At 39.4% G+C, this 21,535-nt stretch overlaps 1 protein-coding gene across 1 annotated transcript in view; it reads right to left on the bottom strand.

Moving 5' to 3' along the window:
• tenm1 (teneurin transmembrane protein 1) overlaps positions 1-21,535 on the bottom strand; it is a 561,054-nt gene that overhangs the window by 464,576 nt on the left and 74,943 nt on the right. Inside the window, exon 3 of the mRNA XM_061901744.1 lies at positions 9,768-10,094. Within this exon, the coding sequence (XP_061757728.1) occupies positions 9,768-10,094 (327 nt within the window). The remainder of the gene's footprint in view (positions 1-9,767; positions 10,095-21,535) is intronic.

Raw genomic sequence — 21,535 nt, 5'->3', positions numbered from 1 at the left:
GTATTGAATAAATAGATAAGTACATAAAAGTATCAACATATATTTTGCTACTGGTACCTGTACCAGTACTAAAATGTATTTTGATATTTTTCAAAACTTTTCTAAGGAAAGGGGACCACAAAAAGTGCATTATTGGCTTTATTCAAACACGTTTCTTATTGCAATTAAAGACATTTTTTTTTGTTAAATATAATGTACATTAGTTTTGGATGACACCACAAATGTAGGTATTGATCCAATACCAAGTAGTTACAGGATCATAGATTCGTCATAATTTAAGTTATTCCTGAGTTCATTAATATAATATGACTTTAAAAAAAAGAAAAAATATTTTGTGACGATAAAAAATATTGATGTATCAACTAGATACACTCAGGTGTAGATTCACCCGTGGCATTTGTTTACATTATGACGCATGATATCTTCCTTTGATGTGTAGTGAAGCATGTTTAGCTATTCCTCATCCTGCAGGGACTGTCTTAATTTGTCATCATGGAGGAGAGGATTAGTGATTGAGAATAAACTAAAACACTGCCGATTACGAGTGGACATTAGCCGCTAACTAGCAAGCCATGTTTTAAAGCACCTCTTGCTGAGGGGCGTTTCAGTGTTCTAGCTTCACTTTTATTGTTAGTTTTTCAGCCAAAATGGGTTCATTGTCCCTTTTCTCTCTGCACACTGTGTCTGCTTGTAAGTACTCTGTGATTGTGCGCTGCCGAACATGCTCTTCTGCTCATAAAACCAACAATGTCATGACGTGACGATGACGCGACGTAATGCCTTGAAAAAAATTTTTATATACGGCGAATTGGTACTTTTCAAACAGAGTGCAGTACCGTTTTTGATTTATTAGTACCACGATACTATACTAGTACCGGTATACCGTACAACATATATTTATACACACATACTGTACATATATAACCTCGACTTGGTGATTTGACAAGTAGCACACCAGTTGAAACGTGTGGGCACCCATGTTTTTTGCCCGTCCTTGTTATCTCATTTTTTTCCACCAAATCTTTTATGTTGTGCGTGAATGCACAGAGGTGAGCTTTGTTTATGTTATTGACTTGTGTTGACAAGCTTTTTTTGTCTTGTTATTGACTTGTGTGGAGTGCTTATCAGGTCTATTTGGTCAGCGCATGACTGCAAGATAATCAATGCTAATATGCTATTTAAGCTAACATAAATATGCCTCATTTGTAGGTATATTTGAGCTAATTTATTCTCCTTTACTTATGTCCTCTGTGTATTTAATTCATATTTGCATGTCTCATGACACATTTATCTGTATGTAATATTGGCTGCATTTCTGATAGTTGTTTGTGTGCGATGTTGTTCCAGACCACAGCAAACGTTACTCAGCTTTCCAAAGATTGTAATACATCCACTAGAAGAAGACAGCCGGCTGTTTTCTTTAACATGGACACACACATCTATACCTTGGGGATTCTACGGCAGTAATTTCCAGGCGTTATGTCACCTTCTGAGAAGCCTCAGTTTTACGAATGTTTTCCAGTGCTGTAGAAATGTGTAGAATGAATTTAAAAATGTATATATTTCTTTCAACAAAGATATTTGTCAGCTTGTGACACATGTTTCTTTCAGCACGGCGTGGTGCCAGGCAGGTGGCTGTTGGAAACAAAACAAAACAAATACCTGTGCAAGCAGATATTCTCAAACATGAACAACAGCGAATCCAAATACCGCACCCGCCTCACAGAAATGAGCTTGCAGTCACTTACAGTTAATATAGACACTTGCATCATGTGTTGCTTTCCTTATAAGACTTATACAAGGCTATTAATTTTTTGCGGCTCTTAGCAGATTAGTTTTTTGTATTTTTGGTCCAATATGGCTCTTTGAACCTTTTAGGTTGTCAACCCCTAACATAGGCTCATAACTTGCAACACAAGATATTCCAAGCCTTCTTTTGATATCATTTTGATGATTATGGCCTTAGAGCTTATGAAAACTTTGAATTGAAAATCGCAGAAAATGCATGGTTTTATAAAAACTGTGATCCATGATCATCAATATTTTAATAAATGAAGGCTTGACATATCTCACGTTGCATGTAAGGAGTTATTACAACTTATTAGTTTTACACTTGAAGTTGAATTGCTGACATAAATGAACTTTTACACGACATTCTCATCTTATGAGCTCCAACTGTATAATATGAGTGAAAATGTTGGAGGAAGAACATGCAACTTGTATCTGACTATACACAATTGAACATAAACCTACCAAAAAAGGAGCATCTATGTGGCAAATTGTTGTAAGCTTTTGACCACAAACTTTTGTCGTTCCTGGCCGAGTGCAGATGTGAGAAGAAATTATTTTCAATTTAACAGGTAATGTTGATTGCCAACGCTAAATTTGCTCATGTGTGTTAATGCTGTCTGTCTAGCGCAAACATTATCGGCGGTATTAGTACCTCATGTATTTACGTCAGATGACTGCTTCAGCCTTGGTTGGGATCGGCGCAGTTCAAAAACGTGACATTCATTGCATGCTGTATGTTCAAATGTTTCAGCATATTTCTCGTATGTGTATGTCTTCTTTTTCAAGATTCAAGATTGTTTATTGTCATATGCACAGTTAAACAGACAGTTTGCCGTAAAATGAAAATCTTACTTTGCTAGTCCACCCTTCAACAAGTCGCACGGTACTTAGCTAAAAATAAAAAATAAAAATAAAAAGTATATACAAGGCACAGTATGTAATATAACATTGCACATTCTGATTGACAGTCAACAGTATAAATATGGAGGTGACCTTGGGTCACAGCAACAGTTAAAGGGGAACATTATCACCAAACCTATGTAAGCGTCAATATATGCCTTGATGGTGCAGAAAAAAGACCATATATTTTTTCAACCGATTTCCGAACTCCTAATGGGTAAATTTTGGCGAATCAAACACCTTTCTGTTCATCGCTCTTTTTGCGATGACGTCAGAACGTGACGTCTCCGAGGTAATACAGCCGCCATTTTCATTTTCAACACATTGCAAACATTGAGTCTCAGCTCTGTTATTTTCCGTTTTTTCAACTATTTTTTGGAACCTTGGAGACATTATGCCTCGCCGGTGTGTTGTCGGAGGGTGTAACAACACTAACAGGGAGGAATTCAAGGTGCACCACTGGCCCAAAGATGCGAAAGTGTCTGCCGCCAGACCCCCATTGAATGTGCCAGAGTGTCTGCATATTTTACCGGTGATGACAGACATGGCACAGAGATGTATGGATAACCTGCAGATGCATTTGCAACGATAAAGTCAATGAAATCACAAAGGTGAGTTTTGTTGATGTTGACTTATGTGCTAATCAGACATATTTGGTCGCGGCGTGACTGCCAGCTAATCGATGCTAACATGCTATGCTAATCGACGCTATCATGCTATTAACCGGCGGTGCTAAAGCAGACATGGCACAGAGATGTATGGATAACCTGCAGATGCATTTGCAACTATATTACGTTTCCTTCCACCCACATTTAATGCGAAAAAAACACTTACCAATCGAAGGATTTAAGTTGCTCCAGTGTCACAAGATGCGAAAGTCTTGATCGTTTGGTCCGCACATTTTACCGGCGATGCTAACGCAGCTATTCGGCCGTGCTTTGGCTATAAATAGCATCAATAGCTATTCGCTCAATAGCTTCAGTTTCTTCTTCAATACTTTCATACTCCAACCATCCGTTTCAATACATGCATAATCTGTTGAATCGCTTAAGCCGCTGAAATCCGAGTCCGAATCCGAGGTAATGTCGCTATATCTTGCTGTGCTATTCGCCATTGTTTGTTTACATTGGCAGCACTGTATGACATCACAGGGAAATGGATAGTAGCATCGCAAATAGCGAAAATCAAGCACTTTAAAGCTTTTTTTAGGGATATTCCGGGACTGGTAAAATTTTGAAAAAAACTTCAAAAAATTAAACAAGCGACTGGGAACTGATTTTTATTGTTTTTAACCCTTTTGAAATTGTGATAATGTTCCCCTTTAAAATGTCTTTAGTGATCAAATGTGAAAGGTGTCTATAGTGATGGTTCACAGTTCGGGGGTGGTCAAGGTAGCTTTCTTCTGTTCAAAAAGACAAAGTAAAGATGGGGGGGGGGAGTAGCTAGCATTCGCAAGTTAGCATTCACAAGCCTGATGGCCTGTGGGTAGAAACTGTTTGTCAGTCTCGTAGTCCTGGATTTCAGGCTCCTGTATGGTCTTGATGAAATAGCAATAGTGACACTTGCCAAGAGACATGTAACCAAATATTAACATTGCTGTATGCATACTTTTGACACAGCAGATTTGGTCACATTTCCAGTAGACCCATAACTTCATGAATGTTTTTTGTGACCAACAAGTGTGTGCTCCAATCATTCCATCACAAAAACACAAGATTTGGAGAAATTATTGGAAACTCAAGACAGCCATGACATTACGTTATAAATGGTAACTGGTTTACACTTGTATAGTGCTTTTCTACCTTCAAGGTACTCAAAGCGCTTTGACACTATTTCCACATTCACCCATTCACACGCACATTCACACACTGATGACGGGAGCTGCCGTGCAAGGCACTAACCACGACCCATCAGGAGCAAGGGTGAAGTGTCTTGCTCAAGGTCACAACGGACGTGACGGGGTTGGTAGGAGGTGGGGATCGAACCAGGAACCCTCAGGTTGCTGGCACGGCCACTCTCCCAACCGCGCCACGCCGTCCCCCTTTTTCTTCACAAGTGTATGTAAACTTTTGACCACGACTGTATTTTCCATTATTTCTTGAGTCTTTTGAATGTTCACGAATTGAATCAAAGTGCAAGCAGAATCTGATTGTTTAGGAACACGGCTTGTAAGACTACTTCTGTCATAATACAGTGTGTGTGTGTGTGTGTGTGTCTGTCTGTGTGTGAATGTGAGCGCCAGCGCTAAACTCCAGCTGAACCGTATTTTGTCTTTTCTTCCGGCAATCCCCTCGCTAACATTACACTGCCGTAGATACAAGACACTGCCGTAGATACAAGGAGGTTGATATTTCCACCGGTTTGTCAGCTGGCCTGACTGATGCTCTTGGATGCCTACAGCTATCCTCAAGGGAGGCGTCACAGTTGGACATGCAGCCATCCCCACAAAACACACACACACACACATACCGCCTCATCTTTTCCTCGGACAAATACAGTACATACATACATACGTACATACATACTGTACATATGAATAAAAGAGACTACCAGTGCGTGGTAAATGTTTAAACTGAATCTGTTCTTTCCTGCTTTTATTTACCTCACAGTCAGGTTGACCACACACACACACACACACATGCACTGACAAAATTGACTTGTCAGCTTCGATCAGACGTGGAACAAAAGGATTCCTGCCAGTTTGAAGCTGACATCATTAATAGGTTTGGGAGGGGGATGCGTTCTGAAGACAAAGGAAGTGCAAGGTCGGGCTGACTTAAAATGCACTTTCATTTTGGCAGCGACGTTTCATTTTTGATTCCAGCCTCTTTACGGCATTTTCTCGCTGCGAGTGACTCTAACTTTCATTATCGAAGGAGAGCAGAGACTTTGTTGTGGAGAGAAGTGTGACATCCATAATGTATTTCCTATTAAAGGATGCCACGCATGGACACACCTGGCCACGTGTCACAGTGGATGGACAGGAAGTGGATGAGAATAAATGAGAGCAGAGGAATAAAAGTTGCCAAGTAACAGACACCAATTCAAAAGATGGGGAGAGCATGAACAGAAAACAGAAGAAAAGAAGAATATCCCGGGTTCAGGGAACCATTGGACATTTCGTCTCACGTGTGACATATGAAATCCATGTTTAAACCAGCTTTCATGGTGCATGGCAGCAGTTTAAACCAATTGCTTTGAACGGTTAAATCTTCCTCTCACCCGTGCCACTTTCCATCCTCATTTTCGCTCCTCTTCTGCATGCCCAGGTACTTTACCCCTTTTTTTTTGACCCCGGATAAAGATGGGAGTCCCTCATCTTGAATGGTTATAACTCTGGTCTATATGCACACAGCCATGACAAATTCATTAGCGCGTAATGCTGCAAGCACTTCCACTCCCTCACTTTCATTCGCCGCTCTTCCGCTGTGTGATTTTGCATTAGGCTAACTCCACTTCCAATCAAGGCGCCATTAAAGTGCACCACTCGCATCCCTACAAAAAACAAGCATTCCCTAAAATCTTTTCTGCGCTGTTGTTCCTTTAGAGCAGGGGTAGGGAACCCTATGGCTCTCGAGCCAGATGTGGCTCTTTTGATGACTGCATCTGGCTCTCGGATAAATCTGAGCTGACGTGGCTTGACATGATAAATAATGAATAATTCCACTTGTAAGTTAAAAATAATGTTCAAAATATATTACATTTTCATGCATTTTTAATCCATCCATCCGTTTTCTACCGCACCTGTTCAAGAAGTTGCGGTATTGGTAAGAAGTTATTTATTTTTCATTGGTTAGTGTGGGGCTTGCCCTCATGGGGGTTCTTCAGACCACCAAACACCGACATGAGCGTCTGTTTCTAGGTTACAATATTTGTTTAATTTTCAATAATTCTCTCAGTTGCTTTTCAGCAATTGTCTTTTTCTCTTTCGTTCTCGCTCGCGCTCTGGTTCCAGCCCCAACCCCGTCTCTCTTCCTGGCTACTGCTTATAACAGAGTGACAGGTGATTAGATAACAAGGCCCAGGTGGGCCGTCTACGCACCTGTCACTGACTTCCAGGCCGGTCCTGGCATACCCCGCTTTGCTGCAGGCCACGTCCCCCTCCACAATTAGCTTCAGAATAACAATGTTATTACAAAGAATAAGAGACCTATTATACACTAAAAAATGTTGGTCTTACTTAAAAATGCACACGTTTAGTTGTGTTCAGTGTAAAAAAAAATATTATATGGCTCTTACGGAAATACATTTTAAAATATTAGGCTTTTTGGCTCTCTCAGCCAAAAATGTTCCCGGCCCCTGCTTTAGATACCTACTGAAATGAGATTTTCTTATTTAAACGGGGATAGCAGGTCCATTCTATGTCATACTTGATCATTTGGCGATATTGCCATATTTTTGCTGAAAGGATTTAGTAAAGAACAGCCACGATAAAGTTTGCAACTTTCGGTGCTAAGAAAAAAGCCCTGCCTCTACTGGATGTCGCAGACGATGACGTCACACGTGTGGGGGCTTCTCACATATTCACATTGTTTTTAATGGGAGCCTCCAACAAAAAGTGCTATTCGGACCGAGAAAACGACAATTTCCCTATTAATTTGAGCGAGGATGAAATATTTGTGTTTGAGGATATTAATAGCGACGGACTAGAAGAAAAAAAAATTTTTTTAAAAATAAGTAAAAAAAAAAAAAAACACGATTGCATTGGGACGTTTTTAGACACATTTACTAGGATAATTCTGGGAAATCCCTTATCTTTCTATTCTGTTGCTAGTGTTTTTGTGAGTTTAATAGTACCTGATAGTCGGAAGGGTGTCTCCACGGGTGTCTTGACGGGCAGTGTCTCAGGGGAGTCGACGGCAGCTATGGACGGCACAAGCTCAGCTTTTCTCCAGTAAGAGCTGACTTTTTAACCAAAATTTTTTCACCGAAACCTGCTAGTTGACATTTGGTAGGGATCCATGTTGGCTTGACTGCGCTCTGATCCATAGCAAAGTTTCACCTCCAGAAATTTTAAACAAGGAATCACCGTGTGTGTGTGTGTGGCTAAAGGCTAAACCTTCCCAACTCCATCTTTCTACTGTGACTTCTCCAATATTAATTGAACAAATTGCAAAAGATTCAGCAACACAGATCTCCAAAATACTGTGTAATTATGCCGTTAAAGCAGACGACTTTTAGCTGTGTGTGTGTGTGCAGCGCTCATATTTCCTTAAAGCCCTGACGTCTTGCGTACACGTCATCATTACACATTGTTTTCAAGACGAAACTCCCGGGAAATTTAAAATTGTAATTAAGTAAACTAAAAAGGCCGTATTGGCATGTGTTGCAATGTTAATATGTCATCATTGATATATAAACTATCAGACTGCGTGGTGGGTAGTAGTGGGTTTCAGTAGGCCTTTGAGGCAGTGGTTCTCAACCTTTTTTCAGGGATGTACCCCCTGTGAACACTTTTTCAATTCAAGTACCCCCTAATCAGAGAAAAGCATTTTTGGTTGAAAAAAAGAGATAAAGAAGTAAAAAAGTAAAATACAGCACTATGTCATCAGTTTCTGATTTATTAAATTGTACAAACTGTATAAAAGTGCAAAATATTGCTCATTTGTAGTGGTCTTTCTTGAACTATTTGGAAAAAAAGATATAAAAATAACTAAAAACAAATAAACAAGTGATTCAATTATAAATAAAGATGTCTACCCATAGAAGTAATCATCAACTTAAAGTGCCATCTTTGGGGATTATAACAGAGATCCATCTGGATTCATGAACTTAATTCCAAACATTTTTTCACAAAAAAAGAAATCTTTAACAACAATATTTATGGAACATGTCCACAAAAAATCTAGCTGTCAACACTGAATATTGCATTGTTGCATTTCTCTTCACAGTTTATGAACTTACATTCATATTTTCTTGAAGTATCATTCAATAAATATATTTATAAAGGATTTTTGAATTGTTGCTATTTTTAGAATATTTTTAAAAAAATCTCACGTAAACTTTGGCCTACCTTCAAGTACCCCCAGGGGTACGCGTACCCCCATTTAAAAAACACTGTTTTAGGGCTCTATTCTCCCATGTGCGTAAGTGGGGAACAAAGCCCTTAATGCACCCCATTCCTCTTTTCTAACATGGCTTTGCCTTCACCTATTTCCACCTCAACCTCTCAATCTCTGTTCTTCTCTTTGTAGTTATTTCATTACATTACCATTTCTATTCTCTTATTAGGATTTTGGTTCGCTGTGTATTTACATCCTTCTCCCACCTTTTTTACATGACCTTTCCTCAGCTCTGAATACATTCCACTTTTTTGCAGCGCACAAACAGACAGCGCCCTTAGGGACGAGTTGGAGAGCTCCGTCTTTGTTTGTGCGCACCTCTAACTAACTCTCCATCTGCGGGAAGCCAAGCCCGCCAGAGCAAGACAGCAAGCTGGCTCAATCCCAGACTCCTTTCCAGTTGGACTCATTTCTTCACCCCTACCCCACAATGCCTCCCTCCTTCCGGGATAAAGCCCTACCCCGGAGGTGGTTGTCAGCTGCCACCAGCCGGTCAGTTACTGCAGACGTCTAAGATAACCATTCATTTTCTTCAAAAAACCTTGAGCTGAAATCTTTTTCAACTCCCATTGGATATTCAATCCTCTCCAAGCCGTATGACCTGAACGTTTATCATTAGACTCAGAATTCACGACCAAAACCCTTCTGGTTCACTTCAATTTCAAACTGCCTGTGGAAGACTCAATGACCATTAAGACGTGTTCCATATTTCACCTCATTAAAGAGGCTTCAAAGAAAGAAGAACTTTTGCATTAAAAATAGTTCAAAAAGTGACTTTCCGTAACAGTATTGCCTTAGGCTGTAGCTTAATGCATGAGAAAAATAGTATGTATTGTTTCATAATATATTCATATGCTATTTAATATGGAACGCGAGGGTGCATTGGGAATCCTGCATGGTACTAAGGTGCACGGTAATACATCATCAAAGCATCTGCCATGCTAAATGTTCTATCTCCTCTGGCTTTGATGGACAATCTCCTTATGGAGTGTGAAAAGAGGTTTTATCACTTACCATTATCAGGCTCAGATTTCCTGTCATGCTCAGTGTCGGTGAGAGACAAGGCAGAGTTGGCGCGGCTCGTCAGGCAAGAGCTCTGCTCAGACTTCAAACCACGCATCCACATGTGCTGCAGGCCATGAGCGAGCGAGGGGTCCACTTCCGGCTCAGTGTCCACATCCGAACCTACGCCCAGGGAGTAGGCGCGGCTGTGGATGTGAGCGGTGGGTCCGGCGCATAAAGCTTCCTCCCCTTCCTCTTGATGATGCTGCTGCTGCTGCTGTGGCTGTTGGTGGATGTAGTCCGGGCTCATCATCTGACCAGCCTTGCAGAAATCTAGATCTAGAGAAGAAAAGATGAAGGGAAACATTAAGAGAATGAAACAGCAAAGATAATCCAAATTTCATTATTAGAGAATTGTGGTAAGTATTATGTTCCAGCAAAAAGACATGTTTTGATACTTTTGACTTACAGCCCATAAAGCACCTGTGGGATGAACTTTCAAAGACATCATCATTGACGTCATACACTTAGGTAAAACGGAATGCATCCTATTTGGGTCCCACATCAACATTAAGAAAGTCAGTGACTTCACTATAAAAGTGGGTGACATTATTATCACCAGGAAAGATGAGATCATCTATCTAGGTTCCATTCTAGAGGCTAATCTTTCCTGTGATAAAATGGTAACCAAGGTAATCAAAAAGGTCAACCAAAGAACGAGATTCCTCTACAGAATCTCCCCTCTGGTCAAGAAAAGCAACTTGAAGATTCTAGCGGGAACTCTCATTCAACCCTTTTTCGATTACGCTTGCACCTCCTGGTACCCCAGCACCTCCAAAACCCTCAAATCTAGACTCCAAACATCCCAGAATAAGCTAGTCCCGTTACATTTAGACCTCCACCCCAGATCACACATCACTCCAACCCACTTCTCCAAAGTGGGCTGGCTCAGGGTGGAGGACAGAGTAAAATAACTTGCACTGAGCCTAGTCTATAAAATCTGCTACACCTCCCTGATACCGAAGTACATGTCAAACTACTTCCTAACGTAAATGACCGCCATAACACGACACCAGGGGGAGTTCCACAAACCACGTAAAACCCAGATTCCGATCTAACAAAGGTATTAACTCATTCTCTTTCTATGCCACATCAATGTGGAATGCACTCCCAACAGGTGTAAAAGTAAGAGCATCTCTATCCTCCTTCAAAACTGCTCTAAAACAACACCTCCAGGCAACTTCAACACTTTACTAACACTCTCCTCCATTCACATCCCATGCTTTTATTTTGTAGCATTTGCGTGCGCTTCCTCTTCAGGCAGCAGACACGAGGAGGAACTTTTTTGAGCTGGCTTAATTGGTAAATTTAGTTAAATTATAATTTCAAAGTGCATTCATTGAACATAAACTCCAAATATTTATGACCTGATATACTCAAATATTTGAGTTTATGAACTCAAAAAATATGCGGCTTACTTATTCGGCTTTACAGTGCAGCTATAATGACCATAAACATTTTTGGGGGGAATTTTGCTTATCGTTCACAATCATTATGAAAGACATAACGACGAATGTATTTTTTCTTTAAGGCATTCTAAATATTAAATAAATGGGATCCAAAGTCTGCTTACTATGGAGCCGATTCTGTCTATAAAGCCCTTAAAAACAACCCAATACCTCCGTTAAGGTTTTATATGAATGCTGTATGTATACATGCAATGTAGTAACAGGCACATTTATAATGACATTTAATATTTACGTATTTTGCTCATTTTAAGCATACACAGCGCATTCATTTCAAAAACACATCACAACATTTGCCTTTTTTAAACAACATCACTGATTAATGCTCACTGCAGACTTCATGACAGCTACCAAACATAATAAAACTTCACTTACTATACAAAGTCTGCTGTCGTTGCCAGGCTTGCTACTGACAGTTTGGTCATGGTTGGATTTTCCTGGGTTTTGGTGTTTTAATTGCTGTCCAGTGCTATTTCTAGTTTTTACTTCCTGTGTTTAGAATCACTTCCTGTCCTGGTACTCTTGTTTTGTCCGCATTTGCTGTTTTGATTGATTGATTGATTGATTGATTGATTGATTGATTGATTGATTGATTGATTGATTGATACTTTTATTAGTAGATTGCACAGTTCAGTACATATTCCGTACAATTGACCACTAAATGGTAACACCCGAATAAGTTTTTCAACTTGTTTAAGTCGGGGCCCATGTTAATCAATTCATGGTACAAATATATACTATCAGCATAATACAGTCATCACACAGGTTAATCATCATAGTATATACATTGAATTATTTACATTATTTACAATCGGGGGATGAGATGAGGAGCTTTGGTTGATATCAGTACTTCAGTCATCAACAATTGCATCAACAGAGAAATGGACATTGAAACAGTGTAGGTCTTACTTGGTAGGATATGTACAGCCAAAAGAGAACATAGTGAGTTCAGATAGCATAAGAACAAGTATATACATTATAAATACATTTGTTTATTTACATTAGGTTATTCATAATCCGGGGACAGGGGATGTGAATGGAGGAGGGTATTAGTAAAGGGTTGAAGTTGCCTGGAGGTGTTGTTTTAGAGCGGTTTTGAAGGTTTGGGATCTGTGTTTTGAAGCACCTTTACTCTCTGTTCCACGCCCTGCCAGCACACCTGATTCTCAGTAATTAGTTATATTTAGTTCCACCTGGGACCCTCCTTCAGTGCTGGATCATTGTACTTTGTAGACTGTTGCTCAGTGTGCTGTTTTTGATTGTTCCCTACTTCCTGTGACTACTGCATTCCGTCCGCTATCTCTGCATCCTTGGGGTCACGCTGCAAACAATGCTCACCAAATCCTGACAGTCATTAGGATGCCGAATGTTAGGATTTTCATGTATTCCCGTTTAGATGACGAATGTCTCGCAAAGAAAAGGGGGGTGGAACCAAGCATCTTTTTGTGTTTTTCTTGCCTATCCCGGGTCTAAATTGGCTGTCAAAGTGTAACAACTTGTCGTATAGGTATTCATCCTTCTACTATCAAGTTGAGAGGCAGTAATAATGATCTAGAATGAAGCTTGACGAGCAAGGAAACAAGGAAGACGCTGATCAGTCGATCATGTCAACACTGCCACGCAAGATTGTGATCACAGCATGGCTACAAATAGTTTGTCTATGTTAGCGCTTAAAACAACAATATCACTAATACTTGGTTAATATTCAAGTCACAAAAGTATTGTTGGTGCTTGTTGGATGTTTATTATCGGGTTTTATGGGCGGAATAGAGGATCTCCCCTTGGCTCAGCTGTAAGGTGACTTTTATTTACGTTTATTAATGAGCTAGAATGTTTTTTTTTTTTTTTAAATACATCCTATGTCATGTATTTTATAGTGATTGTAAACAATAAACAAAATTCCCCAAAAAGTGCAGTTTCACTTTTAGTCATTCTAAATGGTAAGTTCTATCCATCCATTTTCTACCGCATGTCCCTTTTGGGGTTGCGGAGGTTACTGGAGCCTATTTCAGCTGCATTCGGGCGGAAGGCGGCGTACACCCTGGTCAAGTCGCCACCCTTCGCAGAGCCAACACAGATAGACAGACAACATTCACACTCACATTCACACACTAGGGCCCATTTAGTGTTGCCAATAAACCTATCCACAGGTGCATGTCTTTGGTGGTGGGAGGAAGCCGGAATACCCGGAGGGAACCCACGCAGTCACGGGAAGAACATGCAAACTTCACACAGAAAGGTCCTGAGCCCGGTTGAACTCAGGACTACTCAGGACCTTCGTATTGTGAGGCACATGCACTAAGTTGAATCTACTAATTGTATATTTCACACAATTGGCCAATTAAAAAGGAATCCAATCTTACATTTCTAATATCCCGATAAATTGACATGAATGTTACTGAAATGCTGTCATTGTGAGGAGAATAAACGTTTGTCGGTGGAAATCATGGTTTCTGGGGTTGAGGAAATAGCCCCTCCAGATCCAAACAATGTCGATTCGGCCACTTTAAACACCAGCTAAGTCTGAACACAAACTACAAAGCTAACGCTAATCATCCATCCATCCATCCATTTTCTACCGCTTATTCCCTTTCGGGGTTGCGGGGGGCGCTGGCACCTATTTCAGCTACAATCGGGCGGAAGGCGGGGTACACCCTAATCAAGACAACCCATATACCCGAAGTGCATCGTAACACGTAATTAAAAAAAAAAAAATCAGAAAGAATTTGGAGGACAAAAAAACGGATGATAGGGCCTGATGTTGTCTATCATATGGATAATTGGCCAACAAATTACAGCTATTGTCTCAATACTTTTGTTCATGTTGTGCAGTTGTGAAAATCCTTGATTGTTCTTGAACATTTACATTGAAGCTGCATCCTGCTCTGACTGTCTGATGTGTGTTATTGAGCTTGAGATGTATTGAACTGCTGCTCAAACAGAGCAGTGATCTCATCTATATTCTCCTTGGTGGGGTGAAGAGATCAGATAAAGATCAAACCTTATTAATATTGACTCAGACTGAGGGGAAAATTGAGCTTCGCGTTCTTTCAGGTATTATAACGCCCTCCAATCCCAAGAATCAACCCGTTATCTGAGAACATCAGATCTCCTGTGTTAGTCCTCTGGTTACACTTCACTTCAATTCTATTCAATTGAACTTCACACACACACACACACACACACATATATATATATATATATATATATATATATATATATATATATATATATATATATATATATATATATATATATATATATATATATATATATATATATATATATATATATACATATATAATGTATATATATATATATATATATATATTTATATATACATATATATATATATATATATATATATGTGTGTGTGTATGTATATATATATATATATGAATGTATATACACATATATACATATGCATATTTACATACATATATATACACACATATATATATAAATATATACAGTACATATGTAGTACATATATATACATATATATGTATATCTATATTTATATATATATATATATATATATATATATATATACATATATACTGTACATATCCATCCATCCATCCATCCATCCATTTCCTACCGCTTATTCCCTTTGAGGTCGCGGGGGGCGCTGGTGCCTATCTCAGCTACAACCGGGCGGAAGCCGGGGTACACCCTGGATAAGTCGCCACCTCATCACAGGGCCAACACATATAGACGGACAACATTCACACTCACATTCACACACTAGGGACGATTTAGTGTTGCCAATCAACCTATCCCCAGGTGCATGTCTTTGGAAGTGGGAGGAAGCCGGAGTACCCGGAGGAAACCCACGCATTCACAGGGAGGACATGCAAACTCCACACAGAAAGATCCCGAGGCCGGGATTGAACCCTGACTACTCAGGAGCTTCGTATTGTGAGGCGGACGCACTAACCCCTCTTCCACCGTGCCACTGTACACACATATATATATATATATATGTTTACACACGTGTATATACATACATACATATTTATTGGCGCTGCGGTGAGGTGGCGACTTGTCCATGGTGTACGCCGCCTTCCGCACGAATGCAGCTGAGATAGGCTCCAGCACCCCCCATGACCCCAAAAAGGGACAAGTGGTAGGAAATGGATGGATGGATGTATACACACATATATATATACATACACACACATGTGTTGGCCCTGCAATGAGGTGGCGACTTGTCCAGGGTGTACCCCGCCTATCGCCCAAATGCAGCTGATATAGGATCCAGCACACCCCGCTATCCTGAAAATATCCACATATATACATTATATCTCTGAGTGTAGACACAGCTGAGTGAATTGTCTTCCTCGACTGCTTAGTTTACTGTTTGGAATATATAAGTGGAAGTAATGGAGTTGATGTAATTTTAAAGAAATCTAATCGAAATCTAAGTGAGTCTATTGTAGCTATGAGAACTGCAAAGGAAGGGAAAATGTACTCTTCTCTTTCAGTGCTTCCTTAACTTGATGCGATGCTATGCTTTCGACCACAGGCTGCGACCACCATGTCGTCAGTGTTGTAGGTTCCTTCCTGTATTTTAAAATCAAATGTGATCGAGGACACAAATATTGTGTATTTGCTCTACCTAATGCCGACGTTGTTTTGCCAGTCTTTCTGGAAACACTAAAACTGGAGTAGAAGATGTCCATCTTTTTGGCCTATGTTGGGTTCTCAGGTTGTTACAAAATGTGGAGGTCCATGCAAACATAGAACAATGTGTCAGAATTGCAGCACGTGGCTGGTGAATGGACAATGATTGATAAATCAATGTTCCTGGCGGGATACAATGACTGAACAGGACCAGCATTTCATTCCTGTTGACCACTCTGTTTATCGCCAATATGTCCTGCTGTGACTGGTTTATGGGGTCAGGACCAACTGAGGTGCACAACTTTCCTTCAGGAGTTAAACTGGGTCAAATACAGCCATCATTCACTAGAATTGTGCAAGAAACAGCTGCCCTTTAACAATAAAGAACAAATCACCGTACTATTTGCAGGCAACACAAACAAACAAGCCATGTTGACCCTAAAACACACAATAAAAAAAAAAAGACATTTCCCTTTATGATTTTTGTAGTCATTTGCCCTGGACTTATTTAGCACAGCAAATCTATAATCATGTTTTTTAAACAACTTTTACAGAATTTGATTTTGCGCCAAAAACAAAGGTTCCTAATTCGACTCAAGTTCAGTGCTTGATATAACAAGCACATTTACATTTTGTTTGTTCAAGGGTATAATTTCTGCAATGATTGTGAAGGACTTGTTCCACTTGATTATGTTTGATTCGCTCACTTAAACCTCTCCAAACAGCACCATCTTGTTGTCCAGCTGCCATAATTCAAACCGAGGAAGCAAGGTTCTAAATGTAAGACACTCGTGTGATCACTCAACGCAATGAGCAATAATCACATGAAGATTGTTTTTGTCCTAGGTTTCAGCGCACAGACTTATTTAAACGCTTGTGTTTTTTTACAAATGAAAGTTTAAATGGAAGAGCATGTTGATGTAGATTTCACCTCCACTTGCCATATGACAGTAATCGGCCAAAATCTACGCTGTAAAAAAATCAACAGATTTATGAAAAGAGTCGAAATGATTCAAGTACAGTAGTAACTCTGTTTCCATTGGGAATCTGTCACACAAAACCTCATTATACGAAAACAAAATAAAATATCCTTTACAAATAATGTAAATACATTTAATCCACTGTAGACACCCACAAATATTAACACACCACTGTAAATTCGGGATCTTTCTGTGTGGAGTTTGCATGTTCTCCCCGTGAATGCGTGGGTTCCCCTCCGGGTACTCCGGCTTCCTCCCACTTCCAAAGGCATGCACCTGGGGATAGGTTGATTGGCAACACTAAATTGGCCCTAGTGTGTGAATGTGAGTGTGAATGTTGTCTGTCTATCTGTGTTGGCCCTGCGATGAGGTAGCGACTTGTCCAGGGTGTACCCCGCCTTCCGCCCGATTGTAGCTGAGATAGGCGGCAGCGCCCCCCGCGGCCCCAAGAGGGAATAAGCGGTAGGAAATGGATGGATGGATGTAAATTATGTAAAATAACTATCGTTTTAAATGCTGAAATATGTATAAATGAATGCATGAACATGTATCTTTTAGTTTCAGACTTTATTGAAGACTTGTCGGTGAAGAAGGTATTGTTACGTTTGGACCCGGTCTTCTGCCGGTCCTCTCCCCGGTAGGTTTGATGACACATAAGCTGGTTATAAATGAATCCCTGAGACAGAGCTGCTCATTTTGATATTTTATTACCAAAGCCTTGGGAGATCAATCTAGATACAACCTTTCAATCGCATTGCCCAAATTGATCTAATTCTACTCTCCAAGTATCGCCTTTTACTCCCTCTCACCGGCCCACTCCTCTTCCAGAGCGAATTCGCATATCTATTCTCCTTCTCAGCCTGGCAAATTTGTGATAAAAGGGTGTTATTGTTGCTAGTTACATACCACTATCAAGGCCTACGTACGTCCAACACTTAGCTGTTTTAAAATGTGACTAGGATATACAAATATATCTATCTCCGTTAGTAATTAAGAGCCAGGCAGAAGGGGCCAACTTTGTACTTTGCTACCAGTTCTTTTTTTTTTTTTTTATTCAATCAAGTTTCTAACCTTTTTTATCAAAGTGTTGGTACTTGCAACTTTCTATGGCCCCATTGTGCCTTATTTTGTTGCCGTACTTCATCCATCCATCCATCCATTTTCTACCGCTTATTCCCTTTTGGGGTCGCGTGGGGCGCTGGCGCCTATCTCAGCTACAATCGGGCGGAAGGCAGGGTACACCCTGGACAAGTCGCCACCTCATCGCAGGGCCAACACAGATCGAATGACAACATTCACACTCACATTCACACACTAGGGACCATTTAGTGTTGCCAATCAACCTATCCCCAGGTGCATGTTTTTGGAGGTGGGAGGAAGCCGGAGTACCCGGAGGGAACCCACGCATTCACGGGGAGAACATGCAAACTCCACACAGAAAGATCCCGAGCCTGGATTTGAACCCAGGACTGCAGGAACTTTGTATTGTGAGGCAGACGCACTAACCCCTCTGCCACCGTGAAGCCGTACTTAATGAACAAAAAACAAACAAAAAAAAGTGTAGACTGAGCCACCTAGTTTTGACTAGTTTGTTGTGTGTAATGTTTGGCTGTGTTCTGGTTTATGGCGGGAGTTCATTTCAAACATGCATACACTTACAATTAGGGCTGGGCGATATATCGATATATGATATAAATCGCGGGTTTGTCTCTGTGCGATATAGAATACCATGAATTGATTAACGTGGACCCCGACTTAAACATTGAAAAACTTATTCGGGTGTTACCATTTAGTGGTCAATTGTACGGAATATGTACTGAACTGTGCAATCTACTAATAAAAGTATCAATCAATCAATCAAAGAAAATGATTATATCGTAATATTCGAGTATACGTTCTCACGCAGTTGTTTTTAGCTGCGGGCATTACACTACAGGCTCTTCCCACTCCTTGTGTCTCCTTCTCACAGACAAGCAGGCGCACATTCTTACATACGTCACATACTGTCACGTCATACGTCACATACGTATACGCCCTCACCCAGCAGAAAGGTAGCGGCGAGGCTAACGTTAGCTGTGAACATAGCAGGTTGTTGTGAGAGAAAGAAGGTGCGAATCGCGTAACAAATGAAGGAAGAATTAATTCCCAAGAAAAACAGCACGTGGTCCATCGTCTGGCGGTGGTTCGGCTTCAAGTGGGAATATGTCGAATAGACAACTTTAATTTATCATTAGTGGGGCACAAGCTTTGCTACCAAAAAATAGCAGTACTGCTAATATGTAGCATCATTTGAAAAGTCACCTGCTAATAACTTTAATAATTACAGTTAATTGACTTAGTTGTGATTTCCTTCTCTACATGAAAGTTTAAAAGTAGCATATGTTATGAACAAGACTGTTTTAATGTAGTCACATAGGATCACCGTACTGCTGTGATTATATGTATCCAGTGTTCATTCAATCCTAAAGCAAAATACCGAAAAATATATCGTATATCGCGATATGGCCTAAAAAGATTGCGGTATTAAAAACAGGCAATATCGCCCAGCCCTACTTACAATATGATATCACATATTTACAGTTTCTTATTGTCCGAAAAGGAGTAGTAAAAAGCATTGCTTATTCTCACCTACACCTTTTCCTTTTCATAGCATTACTAAATAATTAGTTTACTTTTTGATCTCAATTTGTTCTTCATGTTGTCAATTCGTACTCAATTTAAATACAAAAATATAAATAATAAGGCTATCAGTAATTAGTTGAATAAGTTGTAATTCACATAAAGATTACAATAAAAGATGAGCTCAATTTTAAATTAGGTTTAAAATCTCATCAGGATTCTTCTTTGTACTTTGTAAAGACTCCGAGTTTGAATGGTTTCTTAAACTGGATCATATTAGTACTAAGTTGGACTTATTTGCTGAATCCATTCCATCATTTAATTCCATATACTGACAGACTAAAAGTTGTAAATTTTGTACGTGCATAGACTTGTTTTTTATTAGATTTTTCTCTAAAGTAAGATTTCTCCTCTTTAGTTGAAAATAATTATTGTACTTTCTTTGGTAGTAGGTTATAGTTTGCTTTGTGCAGAATATTAGGTGTTTGCAAATGCACCAAATCATTGAATTTCAACATTTTAGATTCACTAAATAAAGAGTTTGAATATTCTCGATGACCAACATTATGTATTATTCTAACAAAACTTTTCTGCAACACGGTTAGTGAATGAAGTGTACTTGTGTAGTTATTTAACTATATTTCTTTAACTCAGAAATGGTAACACCAGCAAGCAGTAGAGAATACGGAGTGATTTTTGATCCAGAACGCATTTAGCTTTATTCATTATTGACATATGTCTTGCCACTTTTAAATAAGATTTCCAGTTAATTTTATCGTCTACAAACAACAATGTGGTTAATTTTACTCTTACAGACTTTCTCTTCTACTGTTACCAAATATAATTATTTTAATCTTACTCAGTTTCAAGGATAGTCTGTTTTTGTCAAACCATGTATTTAATTGGTTTATTTCATCTGTTATTATTTGTATTAGCCTCTCTGTGTTCTCACCTGAACAAAACACAGTTGCGTCGTCAGCAAAAAAGTACTAACGTTAAGTCCTTTGTATCTTTACAAATGTTGTTTATACAAAGTTTGAAGAGTTTTGGTCCCAGTAATGATTCCTGGGTTACACCCCTAGATATATTTAGCGTTGTGCGCGTATGTATGCCAGGCTTAAGGAACTTAACAATTAGATTACTAAGAGTCGAGGGAGAGGATAATATAACAACTCTTTGTGTGTCAGCTTTCTCACAGTCAGAGGAAGGTAGATCGATCCGTAAATTGGTGGTGTCCATACCAAGGGCAGTATCAGTCTAGATTGATACTAGAGTGATAAGAGCTATATTTTCATTTTCTCAAATTTATGTTTTTTTTTTTAATATATAGTTTGAAACACATAGGTTTCTGGACGCAAGAGGACTGAGAGGGCAAAAAACCCAAACATTAAATAAGAAGTATATAGTTGTTTTTTTTGTTTTTTTAACTTTTGTTTCGGTTTTGAGTAATATTGACTTTGTTTTGCTCAAACAAGTGTATGCAATAAGGCAGTGTTTCCCAACCTTTTTGTATCTGCGGACCGGTCAACGCTAAATAATTTTTCCTGGGGCCGGGGGGGTGTGGGTGTGGGGGTGTGTTGGGGGGGACAGGGGGTCCTTTTCTATTAATTTTTTTTTTTTTCTTTTTCATGAAAAAGGGACGTTTTTGTCAATGAAAAGGGGACATTTTTGTGGTTGGTGCACTAATTGTAAGTGTATATTGTGTTTTTCATGTTGATTTGATAAAATTATTATTATTTTCTTTTTTTATAAAAATGAATGAAAAATTCTTCTGCAGCCCGGCCCGGTTATACTTTATTGCAGTGGTCCCCAACCACCGGGCCGCGCAAATTGGAACATCCTTAAACAAAAGGGAAATTCATTTTTTTCAGCATTTTGCTAGAAAAGAATCAGTTGAGAATTATTTGCTTCATATCAGCATCTGATAGGTGCTGTTTATTTCTCAGTGGTCAGTCTACATGGGATTTATGATTAAAAGAACAAAAAAAAAAAAAAAAAATGTGACAATCATCAAGGATAACCTAAAAGG

This window comes from Nerophis ophidion, linkage group LG05, assembly GCF_033978795.1.
Source record: "Nerophis ophidion isolate RoL-2023_Sa linkage group LG05, RoL_Noph_v1.0, whole genome shotgun sequence".
In the NCBI taxonomy this organism is placed as follows: Eukaryota; Metazoa; Chordata; class Actinopteri; order Syngnathiformes; family Syngnathidae; genus Nerophis; species Nerophis ophidion.
This window is presented reverse-complemented; position numbering and strand designations above follow the sequence as displayed.